Here is a 21,378-nt window from a genome sequence, read left to right on the forward strand (position 1 = left end):
AATGCAGAGGAAAGATAAATATGAACCCACAAACAGAATTTCAATTAACATAACTTTGTGCTGAGACTATTTGGAATAGGAGATACAGAGAGTTTTTTTAAACTGGAAAATGGTTCGTGAAGGATGGAAGACTAAAAGTGGAAATTGCAGTTACTCCCAATGGATAAAAGTGTAAGGAAACATAAATGATTAAAGTGTATGAAAAGATCAGAATGACAAATAGCTAAATAAGTATATACAAATCAGGTATAAACTTGTAAGCAGGTTTTCAGGGTGACTAAAGACCAGAGGAAGCAAAAGTCTCACACATTACAGGATTTAATGTGTGACTCTGTTGTCCAAACAAAACAGTGAAGAATGACAGGGAAAGTAAAAGCAAGTATCACACTAACAATATGGAATAGTGACAAGGACGTGGTCAGTTCTGCCACTCATTTGTTGGGTGGCTCTTAAGAAAGTCATTTAACTTTGCTGGGTCCATATTTCTCACCTATAAAAGAAAAAGATTTTGGGAGGATGATCTTGGCAGTCCTGTACTGTTGTTCAGTTTTTCGTCTGTATCTTGCGGTAGTACCGTTTTGAGCAGAAAATATTGTATTAATACATTGCTGAGGTACAATTATTCATTCCTATTTTATATTTCCCTTTAGTACTTTTTACTTTTTAAAAGAGTATGTCAAATAAGTCAATCCCAACCAAATTGTAGAAATGATTATGTGGCTTTTGACCACAAGAGAAAAGGAGGTAATTGAGGATCTAACGTGGATTTATTAAGACAATTGTGTCAAATAAACACTGATGAGATAGTAGATGTGAAAATATTGGTAGTCTATACAATAGTATTTAAATGTTTATCTTATTTGTGTAAATGACCCTTTTCCTTCGTGTTTCTGAAATAGGAGAACACCATAAATGTGTTTACATCTTTATTTAAACAAAACATTTGGTAATATTTTAAATGCTGTCCTTTCAGGTACCGTGGAGCAATATGGATATAATACCTAATTAATAAGTGGTTGCAGACATACCATTGCAGACTGTTGCAAATTGAGGGTGATCTCTAGAATCCTATTCCTACATTCTGTCATTGGTATTGCCATGGCCAGTATTTCTAAAAATGAGGTCTTGGAAACTACATAGCACAGTTTAAAGTCATGTGCTCAGGTTTGTTCTGGATTTGTGATATTGGCATATTTCTTAACCATTCTATGCTTCATTTACCCCACCTATAAAACAGGGATAACAGTCCTACCTCATAGGACTGCTCTGAGAATTAAATAGGATAATGTATATAACTGATTAACACCAGTGCCTGTCAGGTAGCCTTTGGTAAGTGTTAGCAGTCATTTTGATGATGATAATGATCATTTGGGGAAGAAGATTTGGAGGAAGCACAACTGTGTGTGGTAGCTTGAATCAGAAAAATGATTAATAGGCTGGAATGATGGGCTGAGGCTGAAATTATTTAAGATTTAATGGCTCAGATTTAATTTTAAGATTTGAAATGTAATGGAGTCAGATGTGAAATCCTGCCTATAGGTTTTTTTTTTTGTTTGTTTGTTTGTTTGTTTGTTTGTTTTTAATGTTCATGGCTTACATAAAAGGGAGAAAAGACCTGACTTCGGCTGAAGTCTATTTGAATAGAATTGCGGGGGCGAGGGTGGGGGCATTGTTGACCACACAATCAAAGAACAGACAAAGAGTCCCAGCTGCTCAACACCAGGGCGTTCTAGCTGATATTCAGAGACGTGGAGCGGCGCAGCTCCTCAGATGGCACGTTTCCCTGAGCTCTCTACTGCTCAGTTTGGGGGATTTAGAGGATTGTTTTCATTTCTAATTCTCATATTTTGAAATCACCTGTGGCCAGGTAACAAAAATAGATGAGAAGTTCTGAAGAATATGCCAGAGGAGGAACTGGAGGTATTTATCCTAGAGAAGATTGCTATAGAAGAGATATTGTAACCATCTTAATGCTTGAAAGATTGACGAACAATGATCGGATTCTGTTTTCTTTTGGAAGGTGTAAGTGATTTTTAGATAAGGATTTGTAGAGAGAATGGAGTGAGGCAGAATGATAAAAGGCAAGTAAAATGTTATGGAGGTCAGATTGGTAAGATAAGACATCTTCAGGTGACCACAAGATTTCAGGTTTTGTTTTGTTTTGTTTTAATTCTTATTGGCTGGGTGCAGTGGCTCAGGCCTGTAATCCCAGCATTTTGGGAGGCCAAGGTGGGCAGATCACTTGAGGTCAGGAGTTCGAGACCAGCTTGGTCAACATGGTGAAACCCCGTCTCTACTAAAAATACAAAAATTAGTCAGGCGTGGTCATGTGCACCTATAGTTCCAGCTACTTGGGAGGCTGAGGCACAAGAATTGCTTGAACCCGGGAAGTAGAGGTTGTAGTGAGGGAGACTGTGCTACTGCACTCCAGCCTAGGTGACAGAGTGAGACTCTGTCTCAAAAAAAAAAAAAAAAAAAAAAATATATATATATATATATATATATGTATGTATATAATTGAGGCATAAATTACATATAATTACATGTACAACTCTTAAGTACAGAGGGATGATTTTTCACTTATATATATACCCATATGACTGCTACCCAGAATGAAACAGAACTTTCTGAAATCTCAGAAGATTGCCTCATACTCCCTTCCAGCCAATAACTGCCCTCCAGCCCAGCAGTAACCACTTTCCTTATTTATATCACAATATATTATTTTTGCAAACTTCACGCAATCACTTTGGAACACTGTCTAACAGTTTCCAGTAAAGTTAAACAGACATCTATCTTCAGATCCAGCAATCCCATTTTTAGTTACATATCCCTGAGAAATGAGTTTTGTTAAGCATACACAAAATGGTCACAGCAGCTTTTTTCCTAACAGTCCGAAGTGGGAAAACAATTCAAATGTCCTTTAGCAAGAGAATAGATAAACATGTGGTGTATCTACACAATGAAATATTACTTAGCAATGAAAAAGAATGAATGACTGATCCATGTTTTGAGATTCAACATGGATGAATTTCAAAAACAACATGCTAAGTGAAAGGAACCAGACAAAAATGAGTACAAAAATGAGTCTGATTCCATTTGTGTGAAGTTCAGAATTACAACTTTTAATGAAAGACTTTCATGACAATTTGATTTTGCATGCCTGAGATGTTTGGGGAAATTTCTTCTCCTTTCAGAAAAACATTTCTACAAAACATAAGATGGCAAAGAGGTGGAAGAAGAATTAATACTGGCAGTTCAGCTTTGCCTAAGTGAGAAACATTTACTTAGCATTCCTTGTTTCTGCAGTGAGTAATGGAATTATATGATACCTCATTATTTCCTTTCCTTTTGTTTGCTCTTTGGATTCTAATTCGTAAGAGGTAATAATGTAGCTAAATGCCACTTACAAAAGTCAGAAGGCCACTGCAGAGTCAGTGTGTTCATACAAAATCAAACTAACTTAGAATGATTTTGAGTTGCTTACTCAAAGTAAAATTTCTGAATAAATTACAGGCAATATTGGAAAGCGGATGATTTGTTCTTATTGCCACCATTGCAATCACTACTGGTAGCCACTCTATTCATCTTATCATTTTATCCGTTTCCGTAGTGATAAAAGCATGAAGTCATAGCAGGCAGACAGAACTGTACAGAACAGATTAGTGATCACCGGGGGACATGTATGAGGAAGGACATGGAGAGTACAAATATAAAGGGGTAGCACCAGAGAGTTCCTCTGTGGTAATGGAACAGTTCTGTATTTTGGTGTGGTTACATGAATCTAGTTATGGGATGAAATTGGATAGACATGCACACTTGATTGTATATAAAAAATGGTGAAAATGAACAAGGTCTGTAGTGTACCCAGTAGTACTCTAGCAATGTCAATTTCTCGTTTTTTGATATTATACTACAGTTTTATAAAATACTACCATTGGGAGAAGCTGAGTGAAACATTTACAGGACTCTGTATATTTTTATAAATTTCTGGAAACCTATAATTATGTCAAAATATTAAGTTTAAAAATTATAGGTAGCAATAACCAAGCTTCCCCCTTTTTTGTGGGGTAAGGTGGGAATGAAAGAGGAGGTGCTCATGGGGCAGGCAGCCTAAATAATTTCTCCTAGAGGGGAGTATATACGGTTCTTCTTAATGGTGAACCAAACATCAGTTCCTGCCACTGGTTTAGATGTTAGGCAGTTATTAGATTAAAATATGGCTAATAAGGTAACTGTACCATAGCGGGCACACTAAATAGAGCACACTAACTTTCACAAGAGTATATGAAAGTTACATCTGATAGATCTCCGGGCTGACAGCACCTCATGTGATAAATTCTACTTTTGTCTATGCTGTTGGTATCTAGCTCCACCAATGTATTTGCCCATGAACTTGCTTCAGGCAATTTATAGAACAGAATTCTTCCCTCTAGCATCATTATCTGCTAAAAAAAAAAAAAAAACAGTTTTTGCATGTACATGACAGGAAACTTTAGAAATACAGATAAACAATGGGAAAAATTGCCTATAATCTTGCCATGCAGAAATAAACACCACCAATGGAGTAGTCCTCCCTTATCCTTAGAGCATATGTTCTAAAACCTCCAGTGAATGCCTGAAACCATGGAGAATACTGAACCCTGTATACACAATATTTTTTCATGTACATATATGCTTATGATGAAGTTTAATTTATAAATTGGTCACAGTAAGCTGGATGCGGTGGCTCGCGCCTGTAATCCCAGCACTTTGGGAGGCCAAGGTGGGTGGATCACGAGGTCAGAGTTCGAGACCAGCATGACCAACATGGTGAAACCCCATCTCTACTAAAAATACAAAAATCAGCCAGGCGTGGTGGTGCTTGCCTGTAATCTCAGCTACTCGGGAGGCTGAGGCAGGAGAATTGCTTGAACCCAGGAGACAGAGCTTGCAGTGAGCCAAGATCGTGCCATTGTACTCCAGCCTGGGTGACAGAGCAAGACTCTGTCTCAAAAAATAAATAAATAAAATAATAAATAAATAAATTAGGCACAGTAAGAGGTTAACAATAACTAATAAATAGAACACTTATAACGATATGTCATAAAAGTTATGTGAATGTGGCCCCTCCTTCTTGTCATTCTACTTACTACACACTGTGGCCATAACTTTTGCAGTTTTGAGGTACAACAGTGAAACTAACAAATTTCTTTTCCTTCTTCACAATTCACATGATTCATTCCTGCTGTAGATCTTAGCAGCCTCGGTGTATGATTTTTTTCTTTTTTTATTAAGTTGAGAAGTTTCACCTTTTCGTTTAATGGAAGCACCTTACATCTTCTCTTTGGCCTATCCAAATTACCAGCATCACTATTCTTGCACTTTGCGGCCATTATGCAATAAAATAAGGGTTACTTGAACACAAGCACGGTGATAACTATGACAGCACTATGGTAACTATGATAATGCATGTGGCCACAAAGTCACTGATGGGCAGTAGCATCTACATTGTGGATGTGCTGGACGAAGGGATGATTCACATCCTAGGTTGGATGGAGCAGGACAGTAACAAGATCCCATCACACTACTCAGAATGGCATGCTGTTTAAAACTTATCAAGTATTCATTTCTGGAATTTTCCAGTTAATATCTTCAGACTGCAGTTGACTGTGGACAACTGAAACCACAGAAAGTGAAACTACTGATAAGGGGAGTCTACAATATTTGGTGCATATTATTCCAATCTTTTTCTTTGTGTATATAAATGCTTTTAAAGATGAATATTAAAGCATACTTTTTATAAACTTATTGATGTGTGCACAATACATTTCCCCCAGATCATTCAGTACCTTTCCACCACCACCATGATTTAATGACTGCATGGAATTGTACCCTGTGAATGTACTTACAGCGTGTTAACCAGTCTATGATTGGACATTGGGCCATTTCCAGTATTCCATTAGAAACAATGTTGTGATGAACAATCTTTGTGCACATTAATGATTATTTCCTAGGCTAAAGTCTTAGAAGTGGAATTGCTGCGTACGCAAAATGTAAAAGCTTTCCATTTATATTGCCTAAGTGCTCTGCAGAAAAATACGCATCACTTTCAAAAATGAAAATTGTAAACCAAAACCTATTTGAACAACAAGACGCTCTATGTGAAGGGAAATTTAGGATCAGTTTCTTTAGAGTGGTTCATCCCTCCTTAGAGGCAAATTGCTATTACCAAATAGATGTGATGTTTTTACAGAAAAAAGAATAACATTGAAAATATCTAAATAAACAAGCTATGCAAGAATATTTTTCTATTTTCTATTTTTCTTAATCAGTGAGAACAAAATAACTTACTAGCATAAAAAGATAAATAGAATGAAATGCCACTAATGGGGAATGGGGTATTTTCATAGAGCTACATTTCCCTGTTTCCTCATTTGATATTGATTAAAATATATTTTTGGTTATTTTAAGCATTTTTCTTGTGCACATATACTACTTAATAAAGGAGAAGGAGCAAACATTTTAAAAATGGAGAAAATGTACTGTAGTCGTCATAATGTTGCTGAATGCTGTTGCATTTTTCTAGTTGTGAATGTCTTGTCTATGCTAGTGGGAATGGGGGTCAGGATTCTAGATTAAAGATTACCTTTGATTAGGCATCTCTAGTCATTTGCTGGAACACCTCAATTGTATCTCTTTCTGTATTTCTCTCTGGGTGAAAGTGTTCATTTGATTGATTAGGTAACCATCGAACACAACTTGATCTTTCTTGTTGAGCAGCTAAGTCCTTAAAAAGAGGCTCCTTCTTGTGCTGCCACCCAAATAATTATGATCATTGTTTTCGGAAACAAGGCTTGGGTAACTTTAAAATAAAAAGTCTGAACTTTTAAGTAGGCCGTGTATCATCTAGTTTTTTTTGTTAGCTTCAAATAACAATCAATGAGTATACCCCAAAAACAGGATATTTCGTTCTTGTATTGATTCCCCACACTGGAAAGCTGTTAAATGTTTAGATGCTGGAAAAGCAACAAGACTAATCCATGAGTGTCTGGCATTTTTTTCTTCCTAATTGTAAGCGCACCATTTTATATAGTATGTATGTGGTGGTGACATTTTGCTTGAAAATAGTTTATGAAATTAAGGGTACAAAGACCTCTTTTCCTTTCAATTCTGTGCTGATATTTTCTATGATTGTGTTTTATCAATGTCATTGAAATTTCCCTCAAAGAGAAGTTCCTTAGGAATCTCCTTGGAATTGGCATTAAATACTCTTTATTGAAAGAGAGATTGGTTTTCTTTTATGAAATTGTTTTCTTCTGCCTCTGTCTATTGGCTAATTAAGGGACTTCCCTTTTTCATTTCTACTTTAATGTAATCCTTTCTAAGTTGAAAACAGCCTTGCAAAGAAACTTGTAGGGCATTCCAGGTGCAAAGAGTTCCTCTAACCTAGAATGAATTTTGCAGGATCTGGGAATGGCATATTTTTACCTGTTCTGAATTAAAGTATTTCTGTGTTATAGTGTAAATTTGGTTGCAAGTATTAAATACTAACTCCTATTCTGGAAAGAATGCAATCATAATTTAAGAACACATTTTTCACCCAAAGGGATGCCCTCTTTGAGTTTACTCTCACTTGTACCCTGTGCTTTCACTTTCCTGTAAACTTGTTATCTGAGCCCCACCCCCACCCTGGCCTTTCTGTACTTTTTGTAAAATCGAAAGGAACTGTTTTTCCTGGTGACAAGTGAGGCTTCATATGAAAGGAGATTTATGATAGGTTTGCATGAGCAAAAATTGTGTAGTTTCCTAAAGATTTCATACATATACCCTTAAAAGTTATATATGTTTATTTATATATTAGATACATATATATGTATATCTCCTTGACTTTGACTTTTACATTTTTAACAAGCACTATTAAAAATTGAATGTAAACTTGAAATTTAATGCACAAGAAAGGTAGTTTAAATCTGACCACTAAAGAATCATTCATTTGGCTATGTCTTTTTTTAATCTAGATTTTTTTTTTCAATTAGTATTTCATACACCTGTCGAGAAATTTTGATAAGTGACAAAGACACTTTCATGTCTTTCACATCAAGGATATTCATGTGATATCTAAATTGATATATTTATAGCTATAATCTGCTTCAACTCAACCTTACAAAAATTCATATTTTAAAATAGAAGGTGATTGCTTAAGAGTCAGCCTGGTGGACATGAATTATTCACAAAAATACAACCTACCCTTAGTTTCACATACTGTGTTGATACAGTAAGGAATAGCTGAAATTCTTGTGTAACGTATGTATTGAAATATTCTTCATTTATGCTTTATTACACTTAAATGTGATTAAAATGCTAGTGTATTGAAAATTATTGCTCTTTGTTACCTACAAACTTATGTGTTCCTACTTTCTTTTTCTCCAACAGATATAAGCTTACCAAAGTCAGCAACAATATGCTACACAGCTGCTTTGCTCAAAGCAAGAGCTGTCTCTGACAAGTAAGTGAATAATAGCTTGCGCGGTACTAATGCCTGACCGGAATTGAGATGTGTTGCCTCTGAGGGCTTTCTCTGGAAGTTTCTCTTAGTCTATGAGACCCCTGCTTATAAGCATGCATTTTCCAAAACCTGCTGTTCTTTTCTTTCACTATTAGAAGGAGGGAATGTATATCTTCAGGTAATGTAAGGGTGTGTAAAGGTATCCTAAAGCAGGATTTATTTGAAATTCCATGCTTCTGAGATGACTTTTTTGGTGTGAGACAGTAGATACCAAAACACCTGCTTGGGACTTACACAGAATGCCATCCTTCTATTCGTTTTTTGCACATTCCTCTCCCTTCAGCAGTCCATAACTGGGCAGTGTCATACACATGTGGAATGTGCCAGACGGGATGGTCATCTCTCATTCTTTGCCTCATCAACTCCAAATTAGCCCCCACTGGTCTGTTAACTTTGAGTTGTCATCTCAATGGGACGTTTGCCTATTTTGTTCAGGCAGGTGACTATGGCATATGGACTTTTCATAAGCATCCAAGGATGCCTGTCAGGTGAAAGAGCCTAGATGGCTTAACTGGTTTTGAGTCCATAAACTCTTACACTTCCCCGATATAATCCCTCTGTAGCATCAAAAGCAGAGAATAGGAAACCAGCCTCTGCTGTATCAGACAGGTTTGCTGTTAAGTGTGTGTACACTTCAAGACCAAAGTAATTTTCTTTCATTCTTTTTTATCCTGTAGATCGCCAGTACCTACTGCAACATCTTTTCTCCCTACACAGCGACTCCAGCTTGGGAGGGCAGGGCCAGGGTTGTCACAGCTTCCCCTGTGGTGTCTGCCTGCCAAGCACAGCTCTGGAGTTAGCCCTGGGTGTGAGGTGAGAAAGAGATTGCATGGTCTGGTTTTTTTCATTCACTCGGGCAGGTGTCTCGCCCGCAGTTTGGGCATGCACACGCCCCCTGCCGGAATGGCCCCAAGCAGGCTCGCCTGCTGCTGAAGCTGCAATGATTTAACCTCCATCGCAGCACTGACATTGGGTGGGAGGCCTCCTTTCAAATCCTTCCCAGCTCTGTTTTTAACCAAGTGCACTCTTCTGTAACCTAGTTTTCTCTTTTTCCTACACTGTCTGCCCTTGTCAGTCCTACCTCTTCCCCTGACCTGAGCAGGTACCTCGTAGAAGACTTAGATTAGCTATTTAGACAGAGACTTGACAGCCGAATTTAACTCCTGCCATGATTAGATGCAAGCACGCTTTCTGCTTCTGCTGGGGTTTTTTCTGGCCTCGGTCCTCAGGGTCACTCAGAGGTTCCATGCAGTAGAAGTTTGGAGAGCTCATGTCATTGGCTCGTTGTGGTTTTATGGGCCCTTGATGTGTAGATGCTTTCGGGTTGATGCCCAAGCAGTGGTCCCAACTGGATGGTTTTTGTCTTTCTGCTTTTCAGATTCTCTCCTGAGGCTGCATCTCGGCGGGGGCTGAGCACAGCAGAGATGAATGCAGTAGAAGCCATTCATAGAGCTGTGGAATTCAATCCTCATGTGCCAAAAGTGAGTCTGTGGAATCCCCACAGGAACTCATTATGATAGCAGAGAAAGCATTCATTGACCACGGTGTTGTATCTGGAGTACACCGGTTATAAAAAATGAATTGCAACCAACAAATGTTGAGGCCCTGTATAGTGTATGGGCATTAGCCTCATTTTAAGCAAAAGCTACACTCAAGAGGCTTTGGGGCAGATTTCCAGACTTCACTTAATAAGGGTAAATCGATAGACCTCGCTGAGGCAGGCCAGGAAGCCTGAAATTGGCAAAAAGTAGATATCCCGGGAGTGTTGACGCATTTGATAGGAATTTCACGCCAGTTATGGTCTCACATAGACCAAACTCAGGAAATAAATGTTGTTGTGAATAAAACTGGTAAAAAAAAAAACAAAAATACTAATGTGGCATTCCATGTCTCTATAAATAAATGGTAGTAATCAGTATGGGCAAGAAAATAATACAGAAAACTTCAAAATATGAAAAAGTATTTTGCTTTGTACCGTCTTAATAAGTATATGTAGTAGAAAATATTTGTTTTAGTTACTAACCACATGGTTGACCAATTTATAAATACCCAATATTTCCAATTTTTTTTCTGAAATTGATTTTAAGGGAATCAAATCAGAGCAGAGGATATTTCTGTAATCTTTTATTCAGGAGATGAATGTGTATTTATTATTTACCTATATTTAACTCCCTGCTCTTTTAGTATCTACATGCTGTATTACATAATTATCATTTTCTCTGAGGGAGGAAAAAAAAAGTAGCTGAGAGCCACTTTCAGTCCCGCTATTAAGTACATTTTGACCTCTAAGAAACTTCGTGTGGTTCACCGCAGGTATGACAAGCCATATCTTCCTTGGCAAAATGTCTGATGAAGACTTACTGGTGAAAAATGACAAAGGAAGGCTGTTTGACTTGTGTTGTAGCACTATAGCAAAAGGGTGGGAGGTATGAGTGAGAGAGAGAGAGAGAGATGATTTATGGAGTTAACTACTTTATTTTGTTGATATCCAGAGTGATAGAGATAAGTGATCTAATATAATTCCTGGGATTTTAGTCAAGTCTGGGTCATTGTTTTCACTTAGCAGGAAATTGAAGAGTGGTTCACTATGCCACATTTGCATAAGGATGTATTTATTCATTAGGCCTAATGGGTAATGACCAACATAGTATTTGTAGATTTATGTATTGTCCATATGGTGCTATATCTATATATCCTTATATAATATTTTTCACCTAAACTAAAAATATTTATTCCACTTTGACTAAAATTTAAAACTAATCGTGAAAATATTATCCTGAATTACAGTAAACTGAGGTCATCTATTAATACTCATTGAATGCCATTCTCTACAGAGCTATTCAGTAAGCACAAATAAGGCTCTTTTAGAAGTAGCATTGAGCAATAAGTTCTGGATTCTGAGGCAAGAACTTGTGTTCCACTTCTGGTTCTGTCATTCATCAGCCACTGGGCATTGGGCTTAGCATTTCTCAGCTCAAAGTTGTCCCTCATCTTTAAATGAAGATAGGATAGAAGCCCTGCCTGTCTTCTGTGGTAAAGATCAAGTGAGATTATATATTTGAAGTTTTTTGAAAATACTTGAGCACCATTTATTTGCAAATTATTACGATTTTTGATAAGTTTAATATCAAAAATTTTTGATAATTATTGATAGTTATTAAGAATTTTGATAATGATTGGGGGCTTCTCATATCTAGGAACCAGATCTTTTACTGTGATCCTAACTACAGCCTTGCAATCCTGGGGCACAAGACAGAAAATCAGTACAGTACTTGTTGGTTAGATATTTTGATGGAAGTAGTCATTTAGTGCTATAAAACTGGTCCGAAATGGTTAATTGAGCCTCTCGAAGAATATTAAAAGCCCTAAGAAACGCTTTAAGGCTGCCATGGAAGAATTTGACACAGTTAACTGGGATTCCACTTGCAAAATAGAATTATTCTAAAAGTGGAAACATTTCAAATATTTGATTGCACTCTAATTTCTAATCATGAAACTGAGAGAAGGTAGGGTAAACTACCTAGGTAAACTGACTCTCCAGCACTTTGCTTTGTTGATGATTGTGCTGAGGGGGAGATGTGTTTCCAGATCCTCTTCGTCTATCAGAATTTCCATGTGGGACAGGTCCTGGGATTCACTGGCCACATCTGTCAAGAATTAGCCACAAATTTCTAATATATAGTATGCAGCATGCTCTAAACATCTTACTTTAGCAAATACACACACACACACACACACACACACACACACACACACACACACACATTTGGTGCCTTGGAGGCAGAGAATAATAGCCTTAGTTCTAATGAGACATCGGTGAAGGTTATAAACTCTTGGACTCTTCGCATAAGAAGGGGCCTTAAAGATCATCTAGGTCACCTTCCCATCCTAACCTTGACTCTCTCCTTATAATGATACTGTGATAATCATTTTTATTATTTTTTTAATGTTATGTGCCAAGCACAGTGCTAACTGAAGTACATAAGCCTTTTCACTTATTTTTCATAATGATTCTGTGAGGTGTGTTATATTATTATCCCTATTACATAGATGAAGGCACCGAAGATTTGGAGAGGTTAAATAATCTGCTCATGGTCATTTAGCAAATAAATGGCAGAGCCTGAACCAATTCTGGGTTATCTACTCGTAAATGTTGCCCTCTACTGCTTCCCACATCTCACCAGGGAACAGACCAGCCTAGGCTTGGACCCTTCAAATGCTGGTGGGCACACTGCTTCTCAAGGCATTCAGTCCCTTAAGGACAATTCAGGTTTCTTCAAGATATCTTAAATGATATGACTTCCATGGCTTCTTTTTCTCTACCACAGGAAGTTGTCAGTGGCCCACCACTGGAATTTTCAGTATCTGCATGCTGTATTGTATGATTATCATCTTCTCTAAGGGAGGAAAAAAATACCAAATATAGTAACTGAGAACTGCCTTCCATATATTTCCAGCTTTGCTTCATCTGGTATCCCATTAAGCAAAGATACATAGGTAATATTTCACCATCCAGTGATAAATACCAGTCATTTACCTTCGGAGGGCTACTCTTAGGAACTCTCTTTGCCTGCAGACATGAGGAGTAGGGAGGGAGTGTTGCTCCTTACCACATCACAGGACTGGGGAATAAATAAGAACACTAAGAAACTCTTTATCTCTGTTCTGAAGGAGAGCCCCTTCAGTGGTCAGTTGGATGTGAAACACTAGAATTTCTGAAGTATTAGATTGCAGCAAACTAGTAAAGAGGAAGCAAACACACAGGCTCATCATTACCAACAGAACTGTCACTCCCTCCTGAGAAACTGTAGCTGTGCCGCCAGCTCCCATAGGAAAAGGCGTAAACTCCTTGTGCAATTCTTCAGTACCCTTCATAATCTGACCCAACTTGTTTTTCCTTTTTTCCACCTCGTAACTATTTGTTCATCATTCCAGACACATTCTCTTTCCTTTCCCTTTTTCACTTCCTCTGAGGAAACCCTGTTGCCCCTTCACCACCACCATTAAGAGTCACCAGGAAGCTTGTTCTTCTTCATCAGAAGTAGTCTCTCTCCTCCGTGGTCTCTCAGTGTGATGCATTGACTATGTACTTGCTGTTTACCTTTTGTTGAGGAAAACTGGGGATATTAATGATGCTGGCGATTTTCAACAACTAAGAACAAAACTCAAGAAGACAAAGAAATCTCGAATCCATTAGAGGATGTTTTCCATTTAATGGGATTAAAATCACTTTGCATGTAAAGAAAATTCCATTCATGTAATGCTGGACAATCAAAGGACTGCCCTCCCTCATCACGGTTCTATACCTTCATCTTTGTATTGTTATAGTTTATTGGATTTGGGGCCTTCTTTCTGCAGATATGCTCCATGCTTACCCTGCTCTTCCTCAGTAGTCTTGAGATTTACATTGGGGTCGGGGTGAGGGAGACATTTCTATCAGTGACCCATCAACTACACAGACCTGGGTTAACCAGAGCTTATGTGCTCTCAGTATGCTGTAGCTACACTACAAGCCTTGCACTGCGTGGAGACACATTTTTGTTTTGGAGGATGTTACGTTAACTCCTTCAGGGTACCAAAGATAAACTTCCATTTTCTGACAAGTTTCCGAAAGGTGGGCTAAATTATTTGTTTGTTACCGGCAGTATTAGATATGTCTTTTGCTCTATAGTGGTATTATAAAAAATAATCTACTCATATTTAAGACTATTTGTAGCCTTTTTTCCTATGTATTTTAAATACTTTTACTTCACTATTTTAAAAAATTAGCATAGGGCTCTTAACATGGACTTTATGTTTGGGTATTGGGGTTGTATTTGTTTCTGAGGGAGGATTATCAGATTTCCAGAGTTCTTTAACCTTAAAAAGGTTATCCTCCAACTTGCAGTTCTAGTATTTTATCTATGTGCCTTCAGACTCTTTTAAGACAGTTTCTATAACTGGATACTTCTATTTTGGATACTTCTTTTTTATGGGTGTGAGGTAAAAAACGTGTAACATGAGATCTACCCTCTTACCAAATTTTTAGGTGTACAGTACAATCTTGTTAACTGTATTAGTCCATTCTCATGCTGCAAATAAAGGCACACTCAAGACTAGGTGATTTATAGAGGAAAGAAGTTTAATTGACTCACAGTTCAGCATGGCTAGGGAGGCCTCAGGAAACTTACATTCATAGTGGAAGGGGAAGTAAACATGTCCTTTTTCACATGATGGCAGAAAGCAGAATGAGCAAAAGGGGGAAAAGCCCCTTATAAAACAGTCAGATCTCATGAAAACTCACTGACTATCATGAGAACAGCATGGAGATAACTGTTACCTCCCACCAGGTCTCTCCCACTACACATGGGGATTATGGGAAGTAAAATTAAAGAAGAGATTTGGGTGGGAACACAGCCAAACCATATCATTAACTGTATGCACATCACTGTACAGTAATCTCTAGAACTTTTTCATCTTGCACGATTGAAACTCTATTCTTATTGAACAGCAACTCCTCATTTTCCCCTCCCCACAGCCCCTGGAAAGCACCATTATACTCTCTGCTTCTATGAATTTGACTACTTTAGATACATTGTATCAGTGGAATCATGTATTTGTCTTTCTGTGACTGACTTATTTTACTTAGCATAATGTCCTCAAGCTTCATCTATGTTATATCCACCATATGACAGAATTTTCTTCTTTTTAAAGACCGAAAATTATTCCACTGTATGTGTATGCCACATTGTCTTTATCCACACATCTGTCCATGGACATTTAGGTTATTTCCTAATAACCTTGGCTGTTGTGAATAATGCTGCAATGAAAATAGCAGTGCAAATATTTCCTCAAGATCCTGCTTTCACTTCTTTTGAATGAATACCCAGAAGGGGGAATGACTGGATCATATAGTGGTGATTCTATTTTTGATTTTTTGAGAAACTTCCAAACTGTTTTCCTTAGTGGCTGCACCATTTTACATTCCCACCAGCAGTGCACAAGGGTTCCAGTTTTTCCACAAACTTGCCAACACTTGTTATTTTCTTGAGAGTGGCCATCCTAACACATCAGGTAAAAATTTTTTTGTGGTTTTGATTTTCATTTCTCTGCTTGTTAGTGATGTTGAGCATCTTTTCATATACCAGTTGGTCATTCATATATCTTCTTGGAGAAATGTCTATATGAGTCTTTTGCCAAGTTTTAAATCAGATTGTTGGGCTTTTTTTTTTTTTTTCATATTGAGTTGTAGGAGTTGCTTATATGTTTTCAATATTAACCCCTTATTAGATATATGGTTTGCAGATATTTTCTCTATTCCACAGGTTACCTTTTCACTCTATTGATTGTTTTCTTTGCTACACAGGAGCATTTCACTTTGACATAGTCCCACTTGCGTATTTTAGCTTTTGTTGCTTGTGCTTTTGGTGTCATATCTAAGAAATCATTGCTAAAACTAATATCATGAAGTTATTCCCCTCCTTTACTTTCTTCTAGAAGTTTTATAGTTTCCGGTTTTACATTTAAACTTTTAATGCATTTTGAGTTGATTTTTTGTGTGGTGTAAGATAAGAATTCAATTTCATTCTGTTACATTTTGTAGAAGAGAATTATCTACTTCTTCCCTCTCCCAGACCCCTGACCCAAGGCAGGGTTGTACTCTGTCACCCAGGCTGGAGTGTAGTGGCACAATCATAGCTCATTATAACCTCAAATTCCAGGGCTCAAGGGATCCTCCAGCCTCAGCCTCTAGAGTAGCTGGGACTATAGGTATGTGCCCCTACACTCAGCCAGCTTTTAAAAATTTTTAATAGAGACAAGGTCTCTGTTGCCCAAGTTGTTCCTCAAGCAGTCCTTCTACCTCGTCCTCCCAAAGTGCTGGGATTATGGGTGTGAGGGACTGTACACACAGCCTAATCTACTTCTTGAGTCCTCCATGGTAGATATCAAGTTGACATGATCGGTCAGCTTCTGTAATGAACCTCATTGGGCAAGAAGATTTTTTTAGTCAGGATTATTTCTTGAGGGTAGATTTGAAGTATGGGAATTACTAAGTCATGTGTGGAAGCACTTAAGGCTCTTGATATTGCCAAACTACTTGCCAAAAAAGATTATAGCAGTTTAAATCAACAGACAACTCCTTCTTCACCATTTTATCTTACCCTCACTGTCGTCGAGCAGTTTGTTTAAAAAGGAAAGAAGGGGAGCAATAAATATTTATGAACCTATTAAGTACAAATGAAATTTTGTTCTTTAAGTCTGCATTTCTTTGCCACTACTAGCTTGGTTGAACATTGTTAGCCATTTGTATTTATTCCTTTCTGAATTGTCAGGCAAAACATATTATAACAACAGAGCAAGGCAGACAAGGAGAGCTGTGAAGTATCATTGAAAGGGTTCATCATGCCTGTAATTCTAGCACTTTGGGAGGCTGAGGCAGGAGGATCGCTTGAGTCTAGGAGTTTGAGACCAGCCTGGACAATATAGTGAGACCTCATCTCCACAAACAAACAAAAAAATTAGCTGGGTGTGGTGGCACATACCTGTAATCCTATTTGCGAGGCTGAGCCAACAGGTCAAGACTGCAGTGAGCCATGATTGTGCTATTGCACCACAGCCTGGGTGACAGAAAGAGACTTTGTCTCTAGAAAAGAGAAAAGCGCAAAAGTGTTCAGAACAGTTACTCCCATTACTTGTTGTCCACAGGACTGGAATAAAGTATGGGAGGAGGGAATTAATTAGTTTCCTGCCCATTCTTGTTTTGATAAAATGAGGATAAAAGTAATGGCTTCACAGGACTGATGACAGGTAAATGAAATTACGTCATGTAATTCATTCAGTACCTGCTGAATACATGTTGGCCCCTTCATTATCTCTTCCTTTTTACCTCCCGTTCTATTTCTGTGCTTGCAGGCTAGGTGGAAATAGAGGCTGCCTAGAAACATGCATTAACAGGTGCTTCTTGGGCCACCCTAGCCTGAAGAAGGACAACCAGAGAGTATAACAGTGGCACCTCAATGCCTTGGCCTTGAGGACCCTCAGGGTCCCTTTAGGCATCCAGATTTGAGGGGAGGCTCTAGCATGTTCTGGCTGCAGCTATTGTCTTCAGGGATTCTGCAGCTTATAGCTGCTTGGTAAGTTCTTTGCTTGTGGCTGATTAAGTGTTACCCATTTCCAACCTGTGTCTTATATTCTTGTTCTGAGCCTGGTACCATCCTTGCTCTCTGCCAACCCACTCCCATCAGGTCCTCTACCCCAACACAACACTTCATGTCTGGTATGAAACTTGCCCATACGCAGGCCCCTTCCTCTCCCTGTTGCACCTGCCTCCTCAGGTAGAACAGACTTGAAAGCCTGTCCTAGGCATGCATGAGGTTGCGTCATAAAACATCACTGTGTCTTCTACTTTGATTACAGAGGCAGGTGTCCCCTCTATTATGGAGGCTGAAGCCACCCGCCTTTCGATTATATAACTCATATTTCCCTGTCTGAGTAATCAAGATCGTAGGGCTACATTAACAGTCCCTAATATACACATACATACACCGAACCCATCATCATTGGCTCCCCCAGCAAAATGTTTCCAGGTTCTATTAAGTTTTCACTCTTTCCAAAGCTTTTCTTCTTCAGCCTATAAAAAGCAAGCAGCTGTTTGTTTCATTCCCAGGGGTACTTCTACCAATTGGAGTTGGGCTGTTGGAATCATTTCCACTGCCTACCACCAGGACAAGGAGAGAGGTGTGAGTGGAAGAGAGAGAGGTGGCAGGGAAATCTCCCTTAGTGTGAGCTGTGTGGTCAGGGGTCCCAGGTGCCCGTAGTCATAGAGGAGGTAGGGACCCACTTGAACATCACCAGGTACTTTTTTCAGACCAGGCCTAAGCGGTTTGGCATCTCCCAGCCTGGGTGGCTTATATCTCCTTCCTCCCTGCCCCTGCACCCTCTGTTTTGGTGCCTATTCTCATTATCAGAGTTGGCAAGGCTCTCATGCCCTCAGAAGAAGAATTCTTCCATTTCCTCCCTCAGCTGGAAGCCACACACCTTGCTAACTCTCCTGTCAACCACAACATATTTGAACTACTTTTACTTAAGCAGGATCACTCTGCTCTAATAGAATAAACAGGAGACATCGCTGCAACTTTACTTCATCCTGGAGGAGCTAACCTTCCTGCTGCTGTCCACCAGCTTCTCTAGTCTCCAAAGGTATACAATTCCAAAGCAGAGTCCTCTTTTCCCTCCCAGCAGCGCATTCAGCTAGCACTTATTGAGCACTAATTATGTGCCAGCCACTGGGACGCTGGTCAGAACGTGATGCGTGCTCTCACAAGAAGTGCTCAGTCATTGAGAAGACAGACTGGCCCGTGCTCCTGTGAGGCAGGCAGGGTGCTGCTGGGCCCACCAGAGTGAGGCAGCCAGCTCACAGTCAAGAGTTGGGGCAGATAACCCAGGAACTCTGTAACTTCTGGAAGCCAGATCCTGTGCTTTGCTGTTAGAAACATTCTCGAAGTGTGCAGTGGTAGGGGAGTGGCCTGGCTATATACAGAATGCCCAAACCTCCCTCTCAACTCTGAAAACCTTGAATGCGGTAGTCCCCAGAATTGAGCCTTGGGTGATAGGAAAGGCTGACCTGGTCAATATCACCAAGGAGGGCTTCCCAAGTCACGGGTCTTCACTACCACACACAGGCCTCCACTGGCCAGCTTGTGTTTACTTCTACAAAAACAAACAATTTTTAACTTAACAAACAATTTTTAACTTTTTTAAAGCAGTAAACATTTTTCCTCTCCTAATTCAGTCTTACATGAAACCTTAATAAATAAGCAAGTAGATGCTCTGCTTGAAACTGGGATGAGAAGTCTGGTAGCCCAGCAACTCCAAGGCCCCTCTGCATTCAGTTCAGAAGATAACACATGGCTGTGACCCATCACCACCAGAAAATCCTAAGCTTTTGAGGTCCCACCCATAGAGGAGGAGGCCTCACATCCTCCTCTGAGCAGCAGGGAGGGGGCTGCGGAGCCAATACCAGTTCCTTAGCATGTCCGAGTGCTGTAGACAGAGCTGCTGAGGGGAAAAAAATCAAGAAAACTTGCCAGCACCAACGGGGGATAGCTTTCATCTTAATCTTGCCCCAAATCCCAGAACCAGTAAACCATCTGCTGTCCTCACTGTGCCCGCCCAAGAGGTAGCGGAGGGCACAACAGGCAGTCCCAGAGGGTACCGAGGGGAGAAGGGTGCCACACTCCCAGCACTCATCTCAGCAGCGGGGCAGACTGGGGTTGACACACTATGGAGGTGAGGACCTAGCCTAATACATATTTAGCTTTCAAATTTTAAGTCTAGGAGTGTGGGAAGTCATGAGAAAACAGAGAGGAAAGAATGAAGAATGTTATGACAGAAATGCATTCCCATTAAAAATGTACTTTTTTTTTTTTTTTTTTTTTAAAAAAGCTCATCTAATGTTAATCTAGAAACTAGTTTCATGGGGATTTCAAGAGGCTTGTGGAAGAACACATCGTGGTAATTGTATATGCTAATGGAGTACCTACAGGACATTGTTATAGTGATGGAAATTCTATTTTATGCAAACACTAAAGCAATCCTCCCTTTATATCTTGGTAAAGCTGATTGACAGAGTATAAAATTGCTTTTTAATCCAATTTAGGAAACAAAATGTGTAGTGGGTTTTAGTATTTTAAAATGCTTGAAGCGTGGAAGCAGAAATTCAGAATACCCTGGCAGACTATCTATGATATTGTATATCAACAGGACATTTTAGAAATATTATTTCAATATAAGTTTCTTTGAATTGAGTCATATTTTGTTCCAAGGCTTTTTTGGATTAGAGTAAGGAGAACGTATTGTGGAAATATGACCCAGAGGAAAATGAACAGAAACCAGTTTTTAGCCACATTTCTCAGGAATAGGAAGTTTATATGTCTCTTTCTTTAACAGAAAGCACTGCAGCTGCTTTCTCCAAGACTATCCCCATACAGGCCACCCCCACCAGGCTCATCACCTCTACTGAGGTCACTCTTATTAAGCTCGCTGCCACCTAGGCCACCAGAACTATTGACCTCTTCTCAAATCTCATCCTATTTCATCTCTCCTCGGCATTTGGTCCCACTGACCGACTGCTTTTTATGTCTTTATTTATTTATTTATTTATTTATTTATTTGTTTGTTTTTTATTTTTTATGAGACAGGGTCTTGCTCTGTCACCCAGGCTTGAATGCAGTGGTGCTATCATGGCAATCCTCCCACCTCAGCCTCCACCTCAGTTTTGCCATGTTTCCCAGGCTGGTCTTGAACTCCTGGGCTGAAGAGATTTGCCTGCCTTGGCCTCCCAGAGTACTGGGATTACAGGTGTGAGCCACTGCCCCCAGGCCAGCCTGCTTCTTATGGCTTGAGGCCATCTTGACCCCATGACACCTACTCTCTGTGCCACTCCTGTATGTCAGCACTCTCCTCCTCCTCCTTTTCTGTGCTGCCATGCACTCATGTTTTCCAGGGAGTTCTGTTCACTGCCCTCTCCCTGATTGCTCGAAGCTGTCTTGAGAGATCTCCGCTGCTCCTACTGCGCAGCTTCCACCTCTGGCCCAGAATGCCCACATTTGTGTCTCCAGCTTCTCTCCTAAGCTCCAGACCTGCAGACCAAGCTGCCTTCAGGCCATTTTTCCAGCGATGTTATACAGGTTCTTCAAGCTGTTTTTGTTACCTTCCCCTGCTAAGCCTCTTCCTCTTCTGGTGTCTTTACCCTAGCTAAGGAACTCACATTATTCTAGTTTCTTACACTAAAAATTTGTCACTTTTGGTTCTTCCCCTGACTCTCACATTTAGTCAGGCGCCAAGTCCTG

At 39.3% G+C, this 21,378-nt stretch overlaps 1 protein-coding gene across 16 annotated transcripts in view; it reads left to right on the top strand.

Annotated features, from left to right (window-relative positions):
- ST7 (suppression of tumorigenicity 7) overlaps window positions 1–21,378 on the top strand; it is a 278,422-nt gene that overhangs the window by 229,345 nt on the left and 27,699 nt on the right. For all 16 annotated transcript variants that reach the window (XM_030932961.1, XM_030932964.1, XM_030932969.1 and 13 more), the window contains 2 exons: window positions 8,416–8,488; window positions 9,927–10,029. In XM_030932961.1, coding sequence (XP_030788821.1) covers window positions 8,416–8,488; window positions 9,927–10,029 — 176 coding nt within the window. The remainder of the gene's footprint in view (window positions 1–8,415; window positions 8,489–9,926; window positions 10,030–21,378) is intronic.

This window comes from Rhinopithecus roxellana, chromosome 6, assembly GCF_007565055.1.
Source record: "Rhinopithecus roxellana isolate Shanxi Qingling chromosome 6, ASM756505v1, whole genome shotgun sequence".
Lineage (NCBI taxonomy): Eukaryota > Metazoa > Chordata > Mammalia > Primates > Cercopithecidae > Rhinopithecus > Rhinopithecus roxellana.